At 57.7% G+C, this 19,312-nt stretch overlaps 1 protein-coding gene across 1 annotated transcript in view; it reads right to left on the bottom strand.

Annotated features, from left to right (window-relative positions):
* Window positions 1-13,573: 13,573 nt before the first annotated feature.
* Window positions 13,574-19,312, bottom strand: part of PRDM16 (PR/SET domain 16) — a 320,741-nt gene continuing 315,002 nt past the window's right edge. Inside the window, exons 15-17 of the mRNA XM_060013200.1 lie at window positions 18,139-18,366; window positions 17,134-17,308; window positions 13,574-15,951 (exon numbers count right to left, since the gene is read on the bottom strand). Coding sequence (XP_059869183.1) covers window positions 15,817-15,951; window positions 17,134-17,308; window positions 18,139-18,366 — 538 coding nt within the window. The 3' untranslated portion in view covers window positions 13,574-15,816. The remainder of the gene's footprint in view (window positions 15,952-17,133; window positions 17,309-18,138; window positions 18,367-19,312) is intronic.

Raw genomic sequence — 19,312 nt, 5'->3', positions numbered from 1 at the left:
AATTTATTTTATTTATTTATTTTTGGCTGTGTTGGGTCCTCGTTGCTGAGCGCAGGCTTTCTCTAGTTGCAGCGAGCGGGGGCTACTCTTCATTGCACTATGCGTGCTTCTCATGCAGTGGCTTCTCTTGCTGCGGAGCACAGGCTCTAGGTGCGTGGCTTCAGTAGTTGTGGCACACGGGCTCAGTAGTTGTGGCTTGCGGGCTCTAGGGTGCAGGCTCAGTAGTTGTGGCGCATGGGCTTAGCTGCTCCGCGGCATGTGGGATCTCCCCGGGCCAGGGCTCGAACCCCTGTCCCCTGCATTGGCAGGCGGGTTCTTAACCACTGTGCCACCAGGGAAGTCCAGTCATTCTTGATATGACACGGAATCCAAATCATTTGTCATCCTGGCATGTTCCCCCAACATGCTTCAAAATGTGCGAAAATCCCCCTTCAAATGCGGGGGACACTCGCCTCCTCTCTTCTGGATACTATTCCTCTGTTAATACAGCCCCTTCCTGCCACAGCTCTTGTATGTTCATCCCACGGCACAGAGCCCAGGGCCCTGTATACAGCAGGTGCTCAGCAAGGGCCTGGTGACGCACTGATGTGACCTGAGATCCCAGGACTCAGCCCTGGAGGTGCTGGGTGTCAGCCCCTTCCCACCTGTCTTCAGGTCCCTTTTCCAGGAAAGGCCCATGGCCAGATGTGCCACCCAGTGTCATTCCAGTTGAGCCCCACGCTGGGTTGTGCATTTGGGTGAGCTTCCAGCCTGCAAAGTCCCTTCGCTGACCCCAGGTGTTGGCACGGGGGGCAGGGTGCAGGGACATGCCAGCTGGCAGGGCACAGTCTAGCCTGGGGTGCACGCCCGCCGTCTCCTGGTGCCGCCTTCCCAGGGCTGACGGCCCTGTGAGCTTGCTGCTCTCTGCAGGGCAAGGGGGCGCCGCAGGCTTGGCGGCCTGGCTGGACATTTTCTTGGGTGTCGTGGTTTGAAGGGCAGGCCTGTCGAGCTCACCTGTGGCCTTCCCAGTCCCTGCCCGACATCAGTGCCCCCACCCCCAAAAGTCTGCCCTTCAGCCGGGGCCTGGCTGCCTGTGAGAGGGATGGCGCCCAACAGTCTGCCAGGTGGCAGGGCCCAGGCTGACCACAGGAAGTGCCCACCAGGGCCATCAGTCCCATCTGTGTGTGTGTTGGGTGGGTGAGGGCTCACGGCTGACCCCTGTGGGCAGAGTCCTGGGCCCTGCAGCCACCTGGGTGGACAGTGCTTCCAGGCTGCTCCCGGGAAATGTGGGCACCTGCTGCCCTCCAGGGGCCATAGTGGGTACTACACCCACAAGGCCCAGAAAGCAGGCGGGAGCGGCTGGGGGAGTCCGGGAGGGTCTCGGCTGGTGGGGAGACCCAGGCCCCGTGGGTTCCCGACCCCCACTCGACGCCTTCCTATGCAACCTTCTTTCAGAACCTGGCTTGGTCACTGCAGGGTTAATCCCCACCCACCCCTCCAGCACCCTGAGTCTGGCTCTGCCCCCAAACTGGGAGGCTTTGGGGGCCGTCTCTCCATCTCCCGCTGGCTCAGTGTGTGGCTGGGGACAGGTGACCCGGAGCATGTGGCTTGGCCTGTCTGGGGCTCTGTGCGCTCAGCTGTGAAGTGGAGATTTGATGATGACCTGTGAAATAACTCGCAGTCCACGCTCAGGGCTGGCGGCTGCAAGGAAGCAGCTCGAGAGACCGAAGCCACCTGCGTGGGGAGAGGGAGGCGGGGCTGGCCCCACGGCCCTGCTCCTCTCGCTCACCTGCCAGCAGGGGCGAATCTGTGGAACTCTCCCACCCTGTGGCTGGGACCAAGGGCATGGGGGCCAGGTCAGCCCAGAGCAGATGGCCCTTTGGGACGGCGCCCAGGTCCCTCCTTCCCTGCCTTGGGCCTCCAGGCTGGCTGTGGCCCTCGCTGAGAGCTGAATGGTGCTGTGAGGTACCCTTATTTGGAAATAGGGTCTTTGCAGATGTAATTTAGACAAGAGCATACCAGATTAGGCCAGGCCCTACATCCAATGGCCTTAAATCCAATAAAAAGAGGGAGATCTGGACGTACAGATAGAAGGGAGAGGGTCAGGTGTTGATGGAGACAGGTCAGAGTGATGCGTCTGCGGGCGCAGGACGCAGGGGATGCCGGCAGCTGCCAGAAGTTGGAAGAGGCAGGTAGAATCTCGTCCTAGAGCCTTAGAGAGAGCAGGGCCCTGCCCACACTTTGATCCCAGAGGTCCGGCCTCTAGAACTGGGAGAGGATGCATTTCTGTTATTTTAAGCCCCCGGTTCGCGGTCATTTGTTGCGGTGGCCCAGGAAGATGACCGACCCTGTCCTGTCTTGTCTTTCTTCAGGGCTCCTCTGCCCCTGATGAGCCTTCTGCTTTGCTGACTTGTTTCTGTCTTCTTCTCTGCCTGCTGGAAAGCACACTCCACGGGGTGCGGGATGGAGTGCATCTGCTCGCCCTCTCCCGTGTGCAGGGGTGTGTCTGTGCCTGGCCTCGCTGAGCACCGTCCAGCAGGCTGGGGGGAGGAGGCCGGGCGGCACAGCCCAGGCTTCACCTGCGTAGCCGGCCGGAGCTCACCCCGCACGTCCAGGTCTCCCTGCTAGCCAAGGGAGATTTTCAGCTTTGAGAGCTGAAAGGTAGAGGCCTTGCACGGGCCCTCCCTCCCCCTCCCCCATGGGAGCCTTGGCGGGGACGTCACAGTCCCATCATGGGCTGGGGCCCTTAGCTCCTAGCGCCAGGGTCCCGGGAGCGGAGCCTGCACTGACTGCATGTAAGATGTGGGTCAGCGCGTGCCTGGCCTGCCCAGCACTCATGAAATGAGGGCCCTTTCCCCTCTGGGGTCCCTGACAGGGGGGCGGGTGGACCCCTGGCTCCATGGCTGTCAGGATTTCCTACAATGAAGCTGACTGTGGCTCCAGGGCTACCTATGGCCCAGGAGGTCTCGCTCCGAGTCTTCCAAGCGTTTGCTCAGCTGCTGGGGCTGCAGCCCAGAGAGGCAGAGTATCCTGAGGCCAGCAACCCCCCAGGAGGCCTTTGGGTCTGACTGTTCCAGTGCCCAGGGCTGGGGACGAGCCAGGCTGCCAGGGACGGGTGGGCAGTGCCCGCTGCCCGCCCTTCCCTCCTGGGGCCGCAGGGAATGTGGGGGGTGGAGGGAAGGGGCACAACAGCTCTCCTTTCTTCTCCGGCCCTGGCATCCGGCTGACCCATCACTCGCTGCAGGGTCCCACGGGTGCCCGGTCCAGCCGGCAGGCAGCTGGGAAAGGTCTCGCTGACCTCGGATGGTGCAGTGGCTGTGAGTGGGCCTGAGGACAGAGGCTCCTCTGTGCCGGGGGCCTGGAGTCCCAGGCAGGGTGGCGTCTGCAGATGGGCACGGGGGCGGCTTGGGGGCCAGGGTGCCGAGCGGAGCTGGCTGTCTCTCTGCCCCATGGGGGTGGCTTTGCTGAGCAGGACACTCAGTTCGGGGAGCACACGGTCACCCCTCCTGTGCCCCAGGCAGCAAATGGTTGTTACCTCCTATTAAGTGCCTCCTGTGTGCTGGGCCCCTGCCTCACCTTCTTGAATTCTTTCAGAAATTCCCTAAGGCGTCAATGTCATCATCCCCATTTAATCCAGAGGCCGAGTGTCTGTGCTTTGTCACCTGGCTCGTGAGTGGCCCGGCCAAGATGAGAGCCCAGGTCTGTCTGACTCCAAAGCCCAGGGCCCCTCTCGTAATTAGGGACTTTTTCAGGTTTCCAAAGAGGTAAATAATTTTTTTAAATGCATGTATCTGCTCCAATTGAGAATTCAAAACATTATAGACATTTTGGCGTGGATACATCTCCCACCATAATCAACAGAAATCTGGACGCAACGACGAGAAGCAACCATTTTAAGCTTTGGACAACAGGTGGCTGAGAAGAGAGGGGAGAAGGGAGCCAATGAGGTGAGCCCCACGCCTGCCCAGCTTTCTTCTAAAAGGCAGAACCAAGCAGAGCACAGTGGCCTCACTGAGCTGAGGGGACAGAGATGGGGTCTGGGGAGGCCGAGGGGACTGGGACTTGTGGGCAGAGCCCTGGAGGGGAGGCAGTGATGCCGAGAAGGATCTCCAGCCGAGTCTGGTCAGATGCTATGCTGTGCGTGTGTAGAGTGGGATTCCGGAAGCCAGGCAGAGAAGAGCTCCTAGCATCCACGTGGGCTGAGAGATGCTTGAAAGCCAACTACCAGGATGACAAGGCCTCGTGGACACCACGGCATTGGATGGAGATCAAAGAAGGCCACTTCTTGGGTGTAGGGTGAGCTGACCCTGGGGTGAAGGCTCTTCTACACCTGGCGTGTCAGAACTTTGAAACAAGACTCGCAAAGACCAGGCTGGCCTCCAAGCTGTTAACTGCCCTTTAGCACGAAACTCAAGATTCTTAAAAGAAGGCCAACAAGATCTAGGGTCTCGACAGTTCTGCACGTATAGCCTCCAGCACCCAATTAAACGTTACTAGACATGTGAGGAGGCAGGACCATGTGACCGAGCAGAAAAAGCAGCCAACAGAAAGAGACCCAGAAATGACATAGACAATGGAATTAGCAGATAAGCATTTAAAACAGATATTATGGTATTTAAAATGGATAACAAACAAGAGCCTACTGTATAGCACAGGGAACTCTGCTCAATATTATGTAACAGCCTAAATGGGAAAAGAATTTGAAAAAGAATAGATACATGTATATGTATAACTGAATCACTTTCCTGTACACCTGAAACTATCACAACAGTGTTAATCAACTATACTCCAGTATAAAATTAAAAGTTAAAAAAACCCCAGATTTTATAACTATTCAGAGGATGTAAAAGGAGCCTTGACCATAATCAAAAGAGAAAGTGTAATACTGAATCACATGACAATTCCAAAGACAAAAATATACAAGATATGAACATTTAAAAATGTACTGGATGGAATTAACAGCAGATTAGACACTACAGAAGGAAAGATCAGGGAACTTGAAGGCAGGACAACATATGCTAGCCAACCTAAGGCACAGAGAGGAAAAAGCCTGGGGAAAATGAGCAGAGACTTGCTGATCTGTGAACTGACATCAAGAAGTCTAACTGTACGTGTAATCAGAGGCCCAAAAGGGTGAGGGGGAGAACGGTGGTTAATTTTAGAAATGGCTGAAAATTTTCCCAGTGGGCTAAACCTTCAAGCCCGCAGATCCAAGAGCCTCAATGATCTCAAAATGGCACGAATCCAAAGAAATCCACACCAGGACACACAACAAGTCAAAGGGCTAAAAAGCAGTAATACAAAATCCTGAGAATAAAGATGAGAATAACGGCTGATCCATATCAGAAACACAGCAAGCTGAGAACACGGGGACATCTTTAAAGTGACAAAGGAAGACAAAACTGTCAGCCAAGATGTCCATTTCTAGCAAAACGTCTTTCAGGAATGAAAGTGAAATCAAGACGTTGTAGGACAAAAGCTGGGAGAATTCATCACTAACAGACCTGCACTACCGTGAATGTCAAAGGAAGTTTTCTGGGCCATAAGAAAATGATAAGAGATGTAAATTCAGGTCTGCACAAGGCATAGAAGCCCCCTGGAAATTGTGAATATGTGGATAAACGTGACAGATTTTTTTTTCTGTGTGTTTTTTTTAAAGATTTTTTTTGATGTGGACCATTTTTAAAACATCTTTATTGAATTTGTTACAATATTGCATCTGTTTATTTTTTCTTTTTTTGGCCCTGAGGCACATGGGATCTTAGCTCCCTGACCGGGGATCAAACCCACACCCCCTGCATTGGAAGGTGAAGTCTTAACCACTGGGCTGTCAGAGAAGCCCTTCCATGTGTTTTAAACAGATTCTTTTCAAGATAATAGATATTGAAAGCAAAACTAATGACAGTGCACTATGGAGTTTTTAACATATGTAGAAGTAAAATATAATAAAAACCCAAAAGACAGGAAGAGAGCGTAGAAATATACAGTTGTAAAGTTCATATATTTTACATGAAGTGATATACGGTCACTTGAAGATAGATACTGATAAATTGAAGATAAAGCCCAATCCAATGCTTAATAATAAAAATCTCAGCCGTATAGGAATAGGAGGAACTTGCTCATCCCGGTAAAGGCCATCTACAGCTGACATCATACCTGATGGTGAAAAACTGAGACTTTCTCCTCCATCTCTGGAACGAGGCAAAGGTGTTCACTTTCACCACTGCTATTCAGTGTTGCTCCTGGCCAGAGCAATGCGGCAAGAAAAAGCAATAAAAGGCATACATTTTGGAAAGGAAGAAGTCTGTTTCTCTCTCTGTCTCTGTCTCTGTCTCTGCCTCTGTCCCTCTGTCTCTGTCTGTCTCTGTCTCTCTGTCTCTGCCTCTGTCTCTCTGCCTCTGTCTCTGTCTCTCTGTCTCTGTCTCTGTCTCTCTGTCTCTGTCTCTGTCTCTGCCTCTGTCTCTGTCTCTGTCTCTTTGTCTCCCCCAACCCCCCTCTGCCTCCCTTGCTTCCCAGAGGAAACCACTACTTTGAGTTTGGTGTGTTTCCAGCTCATGCATGTTTGTGCTCTTTTCCTACACATGTGTGTCACCATAAATGGTCTACCATGTGCTTCCTTGAACTTCTAAACTCTGTAAATTGTAGCAGGCAGAAGGCCTGTACTCATGGGCTCCATGCTGGATGGGTCCTGGCAGGGCTCAGGCGGCTGAGTGTTGGAGGGTGGGCCCACCCCAGATGCCTGCAGCAAGGCCAGGCTGGGGGCCCTGAGCTCGCCCTGGGCCCGGCCATAGGCCCCCTGCTCCTTCCACCCCCGATCCCAGCCTGGACGCCATGGGGGAAGGGTTCCTCCGAGGGCAGGCTGGGTGGCCTGGGGGCGGGCACAGTGGCAGTGGGGACCAGTCTTGCCAGCCTGGGCAGAAAGTGATTGAAGGTGTTCCAGGGCCTCCAAAACTTTGAGCTTCGTGGTGGACCCTTTCCTCAAGGCGGAGGTGGGCAGGACACACTGTTTTCGAAAAATCATTGAATTGAGTTATAATGTACATAAAACAAGATTGCCCCTTTAACATGTACAGTTAGATGAGTTTTCAACAAGTGCATCGTTGCATAAACACGATGGATAGGGAACACTACCTCACCCCAGGCGGCTTCCTCACGCCCTTGGCAGTCCAGCCGCCCTCCCCAGCCCCAGCCCCAGCCCCGGGCGCTCACTGGCCGGCTCCCCCTTGCTCAGGGATCCCGGCGCCTGCAGCTTCCTCCACGGGGCCTGGTGGGGAGCCCTGACTGCACTGGGTGCCTCAGCAGTGGCCCCTTTACTGAGGAGTGGAATTCCTTCCTTGGGTGCCCCACAGATGGTATTCGGAGACAGACTATACAGACGACGGCCGACCAGACGTGAAAGAGGACTTAGACCTCTGCCCCACAATGGACGGGAAACAGCTCAGGCAGCTAAACCGGAAGCCCCAAACCAGTCGGCCAGGACCTGGTCAGGCCAGGCCGCTCAGTTTGGTCCCTGCTTCCAACTCAGGACCAGCCAGAGAAAGCCAGGTGTGACCCCAGCCAATCCCGTGGGGCGCCCCCATTATAGTCAGTGCCTGCAGATCCCCCAGGCCCTCAGCCCCCATCAGGGCACACCCAGAACCCACCCCCCCCTTTCCGCCATGAAGCTCCCCCACTCCTCGGCCCACCTTTGAGTCTGTGCCAGTGCAGGCCTGGCTGCGTCAGGCTCTGAGTAAATGGCCTTGGCCTCTTTTCATGGTGGGGGGCCTTCCTTTACTTCCACGGTTTGCATACTCACTCGGCAGTGGATAACCTTCGGGCTCTGTCCAGCGCAGCTATGATGAGCTGAGCTGACACAGCTGAGCTGATGAGATGAGCTGAGCTATGTCTCAGCGCTGCTGAGAACAGGGACACACAGACGTCTGTGCGGCGGCAGGTTTCCAGTTCACTGCCTTTCAGAGGCAGGCTCCTGCTCTGCATCGACTGGAAGGCCTGGTGGGCTCAGGAGTCCGGGGGCCACAGCTGGATCCCAGGAGAGAAGAGCTGACCCCCTCCTTTGGGGTTTTGGGTGGGCCCCAGGCCCTCTGCGGGGCCTCCGCTGGTGCCCGGGCTTCCCCATCTTGTAACCTTGGAATTCCGTCCTCTCTGCCCTGGAACTCTGGAGCAAAGCCAGCTTCCCTTTCCTGAATGGGGTGTGAGGTTTGGGGAGGATGTTGCCAGGCGGTACTGAGCACAGTGCTCTTCCCTTCATGGGGACGGCAGTCCGGGCTGTGGCTGGAAGCCTCCTCCCGCCCCAGAATCCCCCTCTGAGCATCATCTTCTCCTGGGCACCTCTTTCCGGTCCCTTTGTCCCCACAAAAGCCAGCCTGCGTCTGGCCAGTTTACCCTGAATTAGGACACTTCTCAATTTTGGGGAGACTTTTGCTGTCCCGAGACATAAAGTTAAGGATTCTCAGAATAGCTTCTCTGCAAATAACTGACGGTCTCACTTGGCCCAAAATGAATCCGAAGGGGAATTCAAAAGCATCTCTTCTCCCAGAAAACAGATTCCTCATTGACACATTTTCCTCCTGTTGATTTTTTCCCCTTGTTTCCAAAATGGAGCTCTTTCCTCGATCCTCTGTGCCAGGAGCTGGGCCTCAGGGAGACAGAGTCTGCTTGTCAGCCTGTTCTGTGTATCTCTGCCCTCTTTTCCTCTAGGGTCTCCCTGACAATAGGGCTCTTATCAGACAGGCTCGTGTCCCGGGATACTCCTCTCCCCTCAGCGGAATACGGAGAAAGGCTGCTGGGCTGAACAAAGATGGGCGGGCTGGTCCCCTACAGCAGCCCAGCTGGGAGCTCGGGGAGGGTGTGACGGGGTGTGCTGGAGACCAGCACGCAAGCTTTCGGAGGTGTGGCCATGCATCTGTTCTGTGATTGACATCATTTGTCCTCCGAGAACGGAAGTGTATTTCCCAAAGGGTCTCTGTGCCCGGAGCTCTGGGGCGAACCCCACATCTGAACATGGGCTTCAGATTTCAGGGTGTCAGTCACACCAGGGAGGAAATCACCTTGAAATGTTTAACTGATTCCCCCAACCAATCCCTCCCTGGGAACATGCACTTACTTGACTGTGTGAAGAAAGTAAAAAGGCCCAGTGCCCGGATTTAGGTCCAGGAATCCTGTTCCAAGATCAGCTGCAGTTCCTTCCCTCTGGTGGCTCCTGGCGCTGCTGTTTAGGGACACGAGGCCTTTCTCCCTCCCGTTACCTCCTCAGAGTATGTTCAGACCCCTCCAGAGGCACTGGAGATCCCAGAATCCATGTTGAGTGAGGGTCCTTACAGCAAACCATCCATCCATCATTCGTCCATCCATCCATCCACCCATCCACCCATCCATCCATCCATCAACCATCCACCCATCCACCATCCACCCATCCATCCATCCATCCATCCGTCCATCCACCCACCCATCCATCCATACACCATCCACCCATCCATCCATCCATCCATCCGTCCATCCACCATCCATCCATCCATCCATCCGTCCATCCACCCACCCATCCATCCATCCACCATCCACCCATCCATCCATCCATCCATCCGTCCATCCACCATCCATCCATCCATCCACCATCCACCCACCCATCCATCCATCCATCCATCCATCCATCCCCACATCCATCCATCCATCATTCCTTCACTGCTTTGTGCAAGCTGCCTTCTACTGAGTGTTTCAAGCCAGGCTTTGGGGATGGAGAAATAAATCAGGTCACTTTCCATCTTCAAAGTCCCCAAATCCAGTGCATGTAATAGTTTCTGACTCTGTGAACAGACAGAGGCTAAGGGGCTCCTGCATGTTCTGGGAGCCTGAGATGTCATCTGTGGGGAAGACTCTGGACCCCAGGCACTTGAAAGCCGTGGGGAGAAGGGAGATGCTGCCCGATTTCTGTTTGACGTGAAATCTTGTTTTCTTCCTGCTTTAAACGTCTGGGGAGGACCATGGGCCATGGTGGTGTGGGTGGGTTGTTTGGTCAGAGAGGCACCTCATCAGGTCTCTTTGGGTGAGGAGGGTGCCGCCCACATCAACCCGTGCTCTGGGGAGGATTGGCCACTGGTGTGAGAGTGCTCGTAATTTGAGAGCCATCTCCCGTGGCTTGAGTGGTGAAGGTGGTGTGTAAGGGGGGGCCAAGGAGCTTTGGGGATGGAGAGGAGGCCGGGACTGTGTGCCAGGGAAGAAGTTACCTGTGGGAATGCTCAGGTGAGTCAGCAGTGGAGGTCTTGCTTATGAGCAGGTGTCAGGCAACATAAATGTCACCTACGGAAGCCCCACCTGGAGATGCTGGAAGGCCAGCCGCCGGCGTCCACTCTCCAGGGAAGCTGCCTTTGTCGTGATGACCCTCTACCACCCAAAACTTCCAGCCGAGGGTTTTCCAGACATGCCACCTCCGGCCTGGCACCCTCCAGGTGTGCCCACCTCCAGGCAGGGCTGCCCCTGAACATGCCTGTGCTGGAGGAGCCGGGGGGGTGCGGGGAGTCTGCCAGCAGGAGGTGGCAGTGAGGAGCCCGGGAGAAGTACAGGGACCCGGGCCAGGGTGGGGGCTATTTGTATGTGGCAGGCGAGGCTGGCCCAGAGGCTTCAGGCCTAGAGGACACCTGAGTGACACTAATTAACCTCTGCGTCACCAGAAAGTAGAGTAGAGACACCCGTGGGTGAGGGTTCGGGCACCCCCCCGGGTGGTCTCACAAGGCCTAGTTCGGCACGGAGCATCCGCCCTTTGTAGTTTAATGATTCAAGGCCTCTCGGTCAGAGCAGAATCAGGCTGGGGGGCCCCTGTGAAGAAGGTCCCCAAGAAGAGTACGCAGAAGGAGGGGTGCCCTGAGGGCTGGGTCGGCGCTCCCTGCGGCCTGGGCAATTGCTCAGCCTCCGTCCTTCCGGCACGCGTGAGGGTGGGCCCACCTCAGGAGGACACACCTGGAGACCACCACTCTCACTGCAAGGCCATCCAGGGGAGTGGGCGCCCTCTCTGAGCCTGGAAAACGGGAGCAGCAAGGGGACCTGCCCTGGCGGTGGCGTCAGGAAGATGGCACAGGGGCGTCTCCATCAGGACTGGTGGAGAACCTTGCCACGCCCCAACTCTCAAGTCCATCGCCCCCCGCCCTCCCCAGAGGCCTCTGTTCTCCCTGAGTGAAGCAGGAGGGCACGGAGGCTTAGAAAAGCACACGGATTTATTGCATATCAATCTCATGTATAAATTCATTGTAGCTTCGGGAAGATTACATTTGGTATACGGTCCTAGACTACAGCGTCAACCTCGAAATCGGCTCTCCTAGGCTTCATCTTAAAGACGTTTCTCTACACAAGTACATCTGTCTTTACCACAAGCATCGAAATGAAATCTGCAGAATCGCTCTCTGAGTGACTCCTACACGTGGTGTCCTTTTAATTTCCTTCTCCCACAGCGATTTCCGTATGGATTAAGAACTGCATCTTCCGCGTGGGCAGTTCGAGACTTCTAGTCTTGAGGACGTCGACCCTAATCACAGATTCAGTAAGTGCGTCTACGGGATTTTCCTTTCTGTAAAAATTTCACGAACAGACACGGTAATGACTGCTACACACGAGCCATGCACAGTTTACTTAGAACAGAAGCAATTTACAATCGGGGGACGTGGGACACACACCAGCCTCCTTCTCAATGGTTTTTTAAAAAACATTCTATGAAAACCAGACATTTACATTTGATTTCTTTTACAACATTATATAGCTCTAAAAGAAAATAAAAGAAACCGAATCTGTAATGTAACAGTGGTGAAGGATAACGCGGGTGCACAGGTTTGGAGTGTCACCAGCGTACGCATACAGATGCTGTCAGTGCCGTATTCCGACACGGGGCTCAGCTTCCCTCGTCTGGAACAGAACAGAGGATGCAAAATGCACGAAAGGAACCTTTAGGGTCACTTTGTCCACAAGTGAATTGCACATTCGGAAACTCAAGCTGCCTTTTCATTTCATCTTCTTTTATTTTTTTCCAAAAGTGGTAATATGAATCAGTGACAGAAAAGAAATAAAACAAAAACACTGGAATGGCAGGAGAAAAGGATCGCTCCTTGGAATAATGGGAGGACGTCTTAGTCACAGTATCGCTCATTGCTACAGAGACACAGTTTCATGGCTTTTGAGACCCGGCTGACCTCCACCGACCAGGAGCAACCGTATCTTCGCGTCCCCAGCCGGGAGGGGAGCGAGGTGCCCGGCTCCCTGTCCGTCCCCCTACCCCGGGCAGCAGTGCAGGGTGCTCTCCCGGGGGGTGCTGCCCCTTGCCCCTCCCCCAGGACAGCACAGTGAATACAGCTCAGTAGATTTCAGTCACTTGGCCGGGGGGCGGGGCACAGGGGCTCCATAATCCAGTGCTTGAGGCTTCGGGGCTGACACGAGGGATGTGTATTCAGGTAAGTGCTTTGTGAACTGAGGAAGCAGCCAGGACAGAGAAGGCCGAGGGCCCTCAGGGCTTCCAGGGCCAGTCAGGGTCTGGACACACTGGCTGCACCCTTGGCTTTGTGCAGGAAGGCCACGCCGGCCGGGCAGTCTCTCAGGCTCACCCTGTCCACTCGTCCGCACCCCAGGATCCCAGGCCAGATGCAGGAACGCACGCCCCTGGGTTCAGATCGGGGGGCTGAAGGGCTGGCCGGCCAAAGCATTGGCAGCCCTGGGATCCTACCCCATGGGCCTGGGAATGAGAGGGTGTGGGTCCTCGGGGGACTGGGGTTTGAGGGGCGGAGGAGGGAAAGGGGAGGGGGCTTCCTTTCGAATTTCCATTTGGGGGTAAGTGTCCACAGTTCAGAGAGGGAAGCAGCAGAGTCTCGACCGAAGGGCCCTGGCCCCGGACACACCTGGCCCAGTGGGACACCCAGTCCACAGCCCTGACCCTGGCCACCCGCCCACGGACAGAGTGGTCAGCCGGCCAGCTGCCTGCCGTGTCTGCGCTCCGAAGCTGGGATCTCGGAATTCTCCAGCCCGGGCTCCCTGGCTCCCAGACCCCAACCCCGGAGGGTCCCCCGGCACGTGGAGGCGTCGGGGCCTGAACAAGCAGCTGGTGCTAGAGCCCAGGGGGCAGAGAAAGACCAGAGGGGGGCAGCTCGCTGTGGTTGGGAGCAACGCTAAGCTCTGAAACCCGGCTTCACGGACACACCAGGCATAGGAAGTAAGTGCTTTCTTTGCCCAGGGGTACAAGGACAGACCCCACCCCACCCCCCAGGCCGGCCAAGTGTTCAGGCCAGAGGAGAAACTGGGCTTGCTCTAATCGTTTTCAGAGGGACAAGAAAACAGTACTTAAAATGTGCAACCGGGGTTCTTGGGGAAGGGGAAGAAAAGAAGGAAAGGGAAGAGATAATGTTTAAGAAGATCGCCCACAGAAGTCTGACCGTGACGGTCACAGAGAGACGAGAGGTGAACGGCAGGGCCGGGCCGCAGGGAACAGACCCTCGGGTCTCCCCCAGCCCAAACGTCCTGTTTTGGACTGAGAGAGTCATATCGGAAAAAAAAGCACACACCTTATTCTTTAGCAGAAGAAATCATATAATTTGGGTTTACAGAAATGGGGAGCTGGTATCTGAGGTTGACTTTTCAAAGGGGTTCCATCTCGGCGGAGGGGAAGTTGGAAATTCCTACACACCAGGCGGGTCTGGCCGAGGCGGGTCGAGGATGCCTCCGAGCAGGTGTGAGCCCGACGTTGAGTCTGCAGATCCTCACGGGTGTGGCCACGGCCCGTCCTCCACCAGCAGCTTCTCCGGCTGCCCCGGGGGCGACCTTCCAGCCGGCGCCCACATGCCAGGTGCTCTGAGCCTGTCACCTCGACTGGATCTGGGAAGGGCCAAAGCCCTTTCACTGGGACCCGCAGGTCTGTGCGCCCCCGGGGACTCCCCACCGCAGGTCTCCAGCACGAGGCTGGACCCCCAGTGCCCAGGTGGACGATTGTCTTGGCCTGGAGTGGCCGAACGCTTGGCCACTCCACAGCCGTTTGTATTTTCACACGTTTTCTAGGGCAACTTGGGAGATTTTTTTTTTTTTCTCTTCTTCTCAGGATGCTATTCTGCTTCTTATCTTCCAAACAAGAAAAGAAATAAATAGAGCACTTGTCTTAAACGCAGCTGAAACTCAAATTGAACAGAAACACATGATTGTCTGGAAAACGGGCAGCAGGATTTGCTGGGCGCGGGGGACGCGGGGTATTTGGCACTTTCAAAACGGCCCCACTCCCTGGTTATTGATCACACATCACACGACCTTATTACACGGTTTTGGTCCTTCACTAGATACTTATATTAACATTATTTCTTCACAATAAGAATGTCTAATGCCAAAAATACTGTTAAGGAAGAAATAAAATAAGAAAAGAAATGAATTAGAAAAAATTACAAGTTATATACAGATTAAGGTCAATTCCATCAGGGAAAACAAACGATTACTCGAAATTGGCCCCTACGGGAATAATTTAAAGCCCATCCGAGTGGAGAAGTAGCCTGGTCCCCGGGGAGGCGCCGTCCCCACGGGGCTGTGCTGTCTTTGCTCTTTGCGGTAGGTCGCGTCTGGACGCCCTTCGTTCTGGAGCCGGGTCCTGCCCGCCAGGAGCCCACACAAAGAGCGAAGTGGCAGTCGTGTCTTGGGGTGTCAGGTGCACGTGAAGCTTGGCGGCCTGGAGCAAAAGGGAGCCTTGAAGTGTGGCCCCCGGTGGCCCCCGCGGAGGCCCGCTTCCTCCCCCTTGTCCGTCTGACCGGGGGTGGGTGAGGGTGAGGGCTGGAGATCCGAACGTGACCGGCAGTTCCTGCCTTCTGAGGACGGTGGCGGGCGGGCTGCTGTGGGGTGGCCGAGGCACAGCCCTTGTGGGGAGAACATCAGGGAACCAGCCACCGCTCCGCCCTCCCCCACACAACCGGGCGTCTGGATGGGGGCCACGGGCACGAATCGCACGGCACACGATGACAGGCACATCTCCGAGTCCCAGCCTTGGGCCAGCCCAGGACACCGTATCTGATTCCCGGGCACAGTCCGAAACTGCTCACGGGAGTCGGCCCCCCAAACTCAGTTCTGCCGGGGGGGGGACCCCAGAATCACCTTGGCTTTACAAATACGGTCAGAGATAGAAAATTTCTCTGCATCTACAGTATAAAGAACACCCCCAAACGCAGTGCTGGCTCCCAGGCAGGTTTGGGTTTGCAAATAAGCGGAGATTTCAAAGCAATGCAAAATTACTTTTAAAAAACAATTGGCAAGTCACTTTTTGATTTTTCTTTTTAAAAAATACTGTCTATTTTTAAAACCACATGCTTAAATAGACTCTGTCGTCAATAAGATTACCAAAAGGGTCATTCTTGTAATCTTCGTTATAAAAATCATCCGGGCGATTCCCTCTTTAGAGCACACCCAGCTGTCCGTTCCCTCTCGAGACACCACGCGGGTGCCTGGGAGCGGCCCGCCGGCCTCAGTTTGGGGTTCAAATCCCGCCCTCGCCCGTGGGCTTGACTCTGCAAAGCAGCCCCCCCGCGCTGCACCCGGACACTGTGAGCTGAACCATCTCGAACGCCGTCCTCAAGACCAGTTCTTAGAGCTGGTGAAACCCTACGACGGCTCTGAGGACTCCGGGTTCTGAGTTTTCGTTGGAAAAGTTAAAGTTGGACCATGGCCGGGGGCACAGACGCTGAGGAGAGGTCAGACGCAGGTGACAAGGGGTCTCCTCGGCCCCGGGCCGCTCCGGCTCCCCGAGGCCCTGGCCTCCATCTTCCGCAGCTGGGATTTCTGTCGGGACGTCGGGGGCCCGTGGTGGCCTCGCTTGGACTCTGACCCCAGCCCTTCGGGGGGCGGTCAGAGGTGGTTGATGGGGTTGAAGGCTCCGGACTCTGGCGTGGCTCCCGCGATGTTCAACCAGGCGTCCAGAGGACTCTGGGAGGAGGTGTGGAGAGGAGCGTCCTCGGAAAGGGACAGCATCATTGCATACGCCTGGCGGGAGAGGGCGGGGCACACACGGGACGGGCAGGTGAGCGGTGCGGGCTGCGGTCCTGCGGACCCCAGGCCGGCCCCGTCCCCTCCCGGCCTCCCACCCGCTCTGGCCGGCCTCAGCTCCAGAGGTAGATGAGGGCAGAGGCGCGGGGGGCCGGCCCACAGAGGAGGAAGGCGCGGAGGGGGTAGCTCTGTCAGGCGCTTGTGCAGAGTGCCACCAAGACCCTCAGCCTCTTTGGGGCACATCCACCCTTGCAGTCGCCTCCACGTCCCCTGGCGATCAGCACGCGTTCCCAGGCAAGTGTGCTCTTTGGGAGGGACTGGGAATGCTGGGAGTTATTGCTAAGACCCTGTCAACGAGGCTCAGGCCCTGCCTGGTGAGGCCTGTCCCCTGTGGATGACCACGGTGGCAGCACAGAGATAGTCTGGGGAAACGACGTGCAGCGTTTCTGAGACGTGCCTCTGGCCTGGAGCCCGGCTTAGCCCACAGGGCGTGAGCAGACGGGAGCGGGGGCCGCTCAGAGCAGGCGGGCTGGGGGGTGTCCCCCCGAGTTCACGCTCCGACAGCATTAGTAAAAAGACGAAGACAGACACGCAAACGGCTTTTGCTGAGCCTCGGGTGGGCTGCAGAGAGCTGAGGGAAACCCCGAGCCCCCCAGACTGCAGAGAAGCAGGAGGCAGGCTCCTGCGACACCTGTGCTGGGGAACGAGACGTGCCCAGCCGGCCGGGTGCCCGCTGACCCCGTCACGGCTGCCGCTTGCAATCCTGACCCCCAACGGGGCAGCGTCCTTCGAGAAGACCCTGGGCTATCATCATCCCTGCTCGGGTAGAGGCAGAGGGAGGCCAGTGCAGCCACAAGGGCAGGGCACCTGCTGTGGACGCCTCCCTCCAGGGTCGTGAGGACGGGGACCCACGTGTCCGTGAGCACTGCGGGGGGAGCGCCCCCGTGACTGTCCCGCTTGCGTTCATCTGCCCTCAACCTCTCCCTGCCCCACCCCACTTGTGGGCAAGGGCAGTCACTTGGGGGTCTCTCTAGCCAATGCAATAGGCACGGGAGGTGTCCCCAGGCAGACGTGGGATGGCCACAGCGAGAGGCGAGGCTGTCCCTGGTGGGGGGGCGCGGCTGCCGCCTGCCGTCCAGCCTGGGGAAGGCGAGGGGGTGGGCTCTGGCGGGTACCTACCTGGTTCTTAGCCTGCCTGTACAGGGTCTGTTTTAAAGTCTCAGAATCTAAGGTGGAATTAAGCACATCTTTAACTTCCAATGCTTCCTCAGCTGCTCTGCGGAGATCCAGCCCCTTCCCAAAAGTCGGCATCGGCTCCAAAGCCAACAGACCGCCTGGTCGCTCCTCAACACACCTGCACCAACGACCGGAGAGGGGCCTGCCGTTAGCCGGCCTGGCCTCTCGCCACCTCTCTGATGCCCCACAGCTGGCTCCATGCCTGCATGCGCGTCACGGCATCTCCACGGGCCACGTGCACGAGGAGACAGACACACGGACACACGGACACCTGGACGGAAGCCACCGGATGCAGGAGAGCGACAGAGGGAGATGAGTACAAGCAGCAGGCGGGGCGCTGGGCCTCAGGGATGGGGGCAGCCGGGGACACCTCGGTTCCCGAGAATCTGGGTGGCTCTGGAGCGGCCCGGGGCTCCTGCCCCCAGCACTCAGGGGTGGGAGGAAATGGGCCGTCTCGGAAAGGCCTCCGGCATCTACGGGCCTCCCCCAGGAGGATCATGGAACGCTGGCAGCCTCACCGGTGCTGAAAGCAGGCGGCGAGCGGTCGGGACCTGGGGACGTGGCTGTGGTTCACCTGCTTCCAGAACTGTGGGTGCTCAGCCCCCGCCCCTCACAGCCTGCTGGAGGCCAGATGTCACCGCTCTGGGTTCTTCCGCAGGGCCGGACACGGCCCGCGGGTCCAGGACCAGCTCCCTCTCAGCCGTCCCCTCCCCCACTCTGCTTCCGGGCCTGGGGAAGCGTGTGTGTTTGCGCGCGCGTGCGAGTGTGGGGGGCTGGAGCCCTGACCCCCTTTCCTGGGGCCCGGCCTCACCCCCGCCTGCACACACAAGTCCCTGCAGTAGGAACACCTGCTGGGAAGGAGGGTGAACCCCGCTGGGCGGATGGTGGGTGTGGGAACGAGGTCCCCCCGGCGCGCGGGGCACCCGGGGGCCGGGGGCCGGCGCCCACCTTCGGGTGTGGTCGAAGCCCATGGCCAGGGAGGCGGGCCCGTCCTCCTCGTCCTCGCAGGCGGCCTGGGGCTCCGGCGTGGGGCACACGGTGTCGTCCTGGGACCTCCCCGCCAGGCTGTCGCCGTCGTCCTCCAGCTCGTCCTCTTCCTCCTCCTCTGCGTCCTCGGGCTTCCCGCCGGCCAGGCCCGGGCACGGGGGCGCACCGTCCAGGTCCTGGACTTCCGGCCTGAAATGACACGGACGGAGCTGGCCACAGACGCCCAGAGGCCAGTGGGTCACGCCTCCGCCTTCCCTGACGGCCGCCCCGCCCCCTTCGAAGGCAGCCTGCCCCCCCGCGGTCACCGAACCCTCAGAGCCGGGGTCCTGGGTGGCTCGGCTGCCATCCTTGTGGAGTGAGTGACTCAGGCCGAGAAGGGGGACTGCTGAGGGCTGGGTGGGCACCGCTCGGCGGCAGGGCTCCTGTTATGCCAGCGAGGACAGTGGGCCACTCAGTGGCTCCGGGAAGGAAGCCACGGCCGGGCCGGTGGGGAAGGGGGCTCTGGGCTTGGGCACCGCACAAGGGGTGCCCTTGGGGGGGCTCAGAGCACGGGAGGGCTGCTGGCCCGGCCCTGGTGGATGCTTGCTCCCCCCCGCCCGCCGTGAGGACACGAGGACGGGGCGGCCCCTCCGCGGATGGAGCGTCTGGGATCCAGGGTCCCGGACCACGCGGACCGGGCTGTTGTCAGCGATGGAAACCCGCCAGGGGGCTCTCTCCTGCAGCCCGGACCCCACCTCATTTCCCTCGGGGTCCCTGCAGCCGGGCGAGCCTTTCCCACCCTGGGTCCTCATCACTGAAAGCAGAGAACAAGCAGTGAGGGACAGGTTGCTCATTCCCTTCAGAAAATGTCACCAGCTGTGTCTGGTGCGTCTGCAAGTCTGTGACCAGGGGCTGCGGCCACAGGTGGGCTGGGCCCGAGGCCATCTGGGCGGGGGTCCGACACGTGGGTGGGGGGATGGGTGGAGGGCGAAGCACACGCTTCCGGAGCCCGAGTTCGAGCCCCCCGTCCCCACTCCTCCTGGACCCCACACGGCCCACGGGAGTCTGTTCACTGCTGTCAGGGGAGACTTGGGTCCTGCTCGGGGCACCAAGGCGAGAGGATACGTCCCCCCCGAGTGGTCACCACTTCCAAACG

Source organism: Delphinus delphis, chromosome 1 (genome assembly GCF_949987515.2).
Source record: "Delphinus delphis chromosome 1, mDelDel1.2, whole genome shotgun sequence".
In the NCBI taxonomy this organism is placed as follows: Eukaryota; Metazoa; Chordata; class Mammalia; order Artiodactyla; family Delphinidae; genus Delphinus; species Delphinus delphis.
This window is presented reverse-complemented; position numbering and strand designations above follow the sequence as displayed.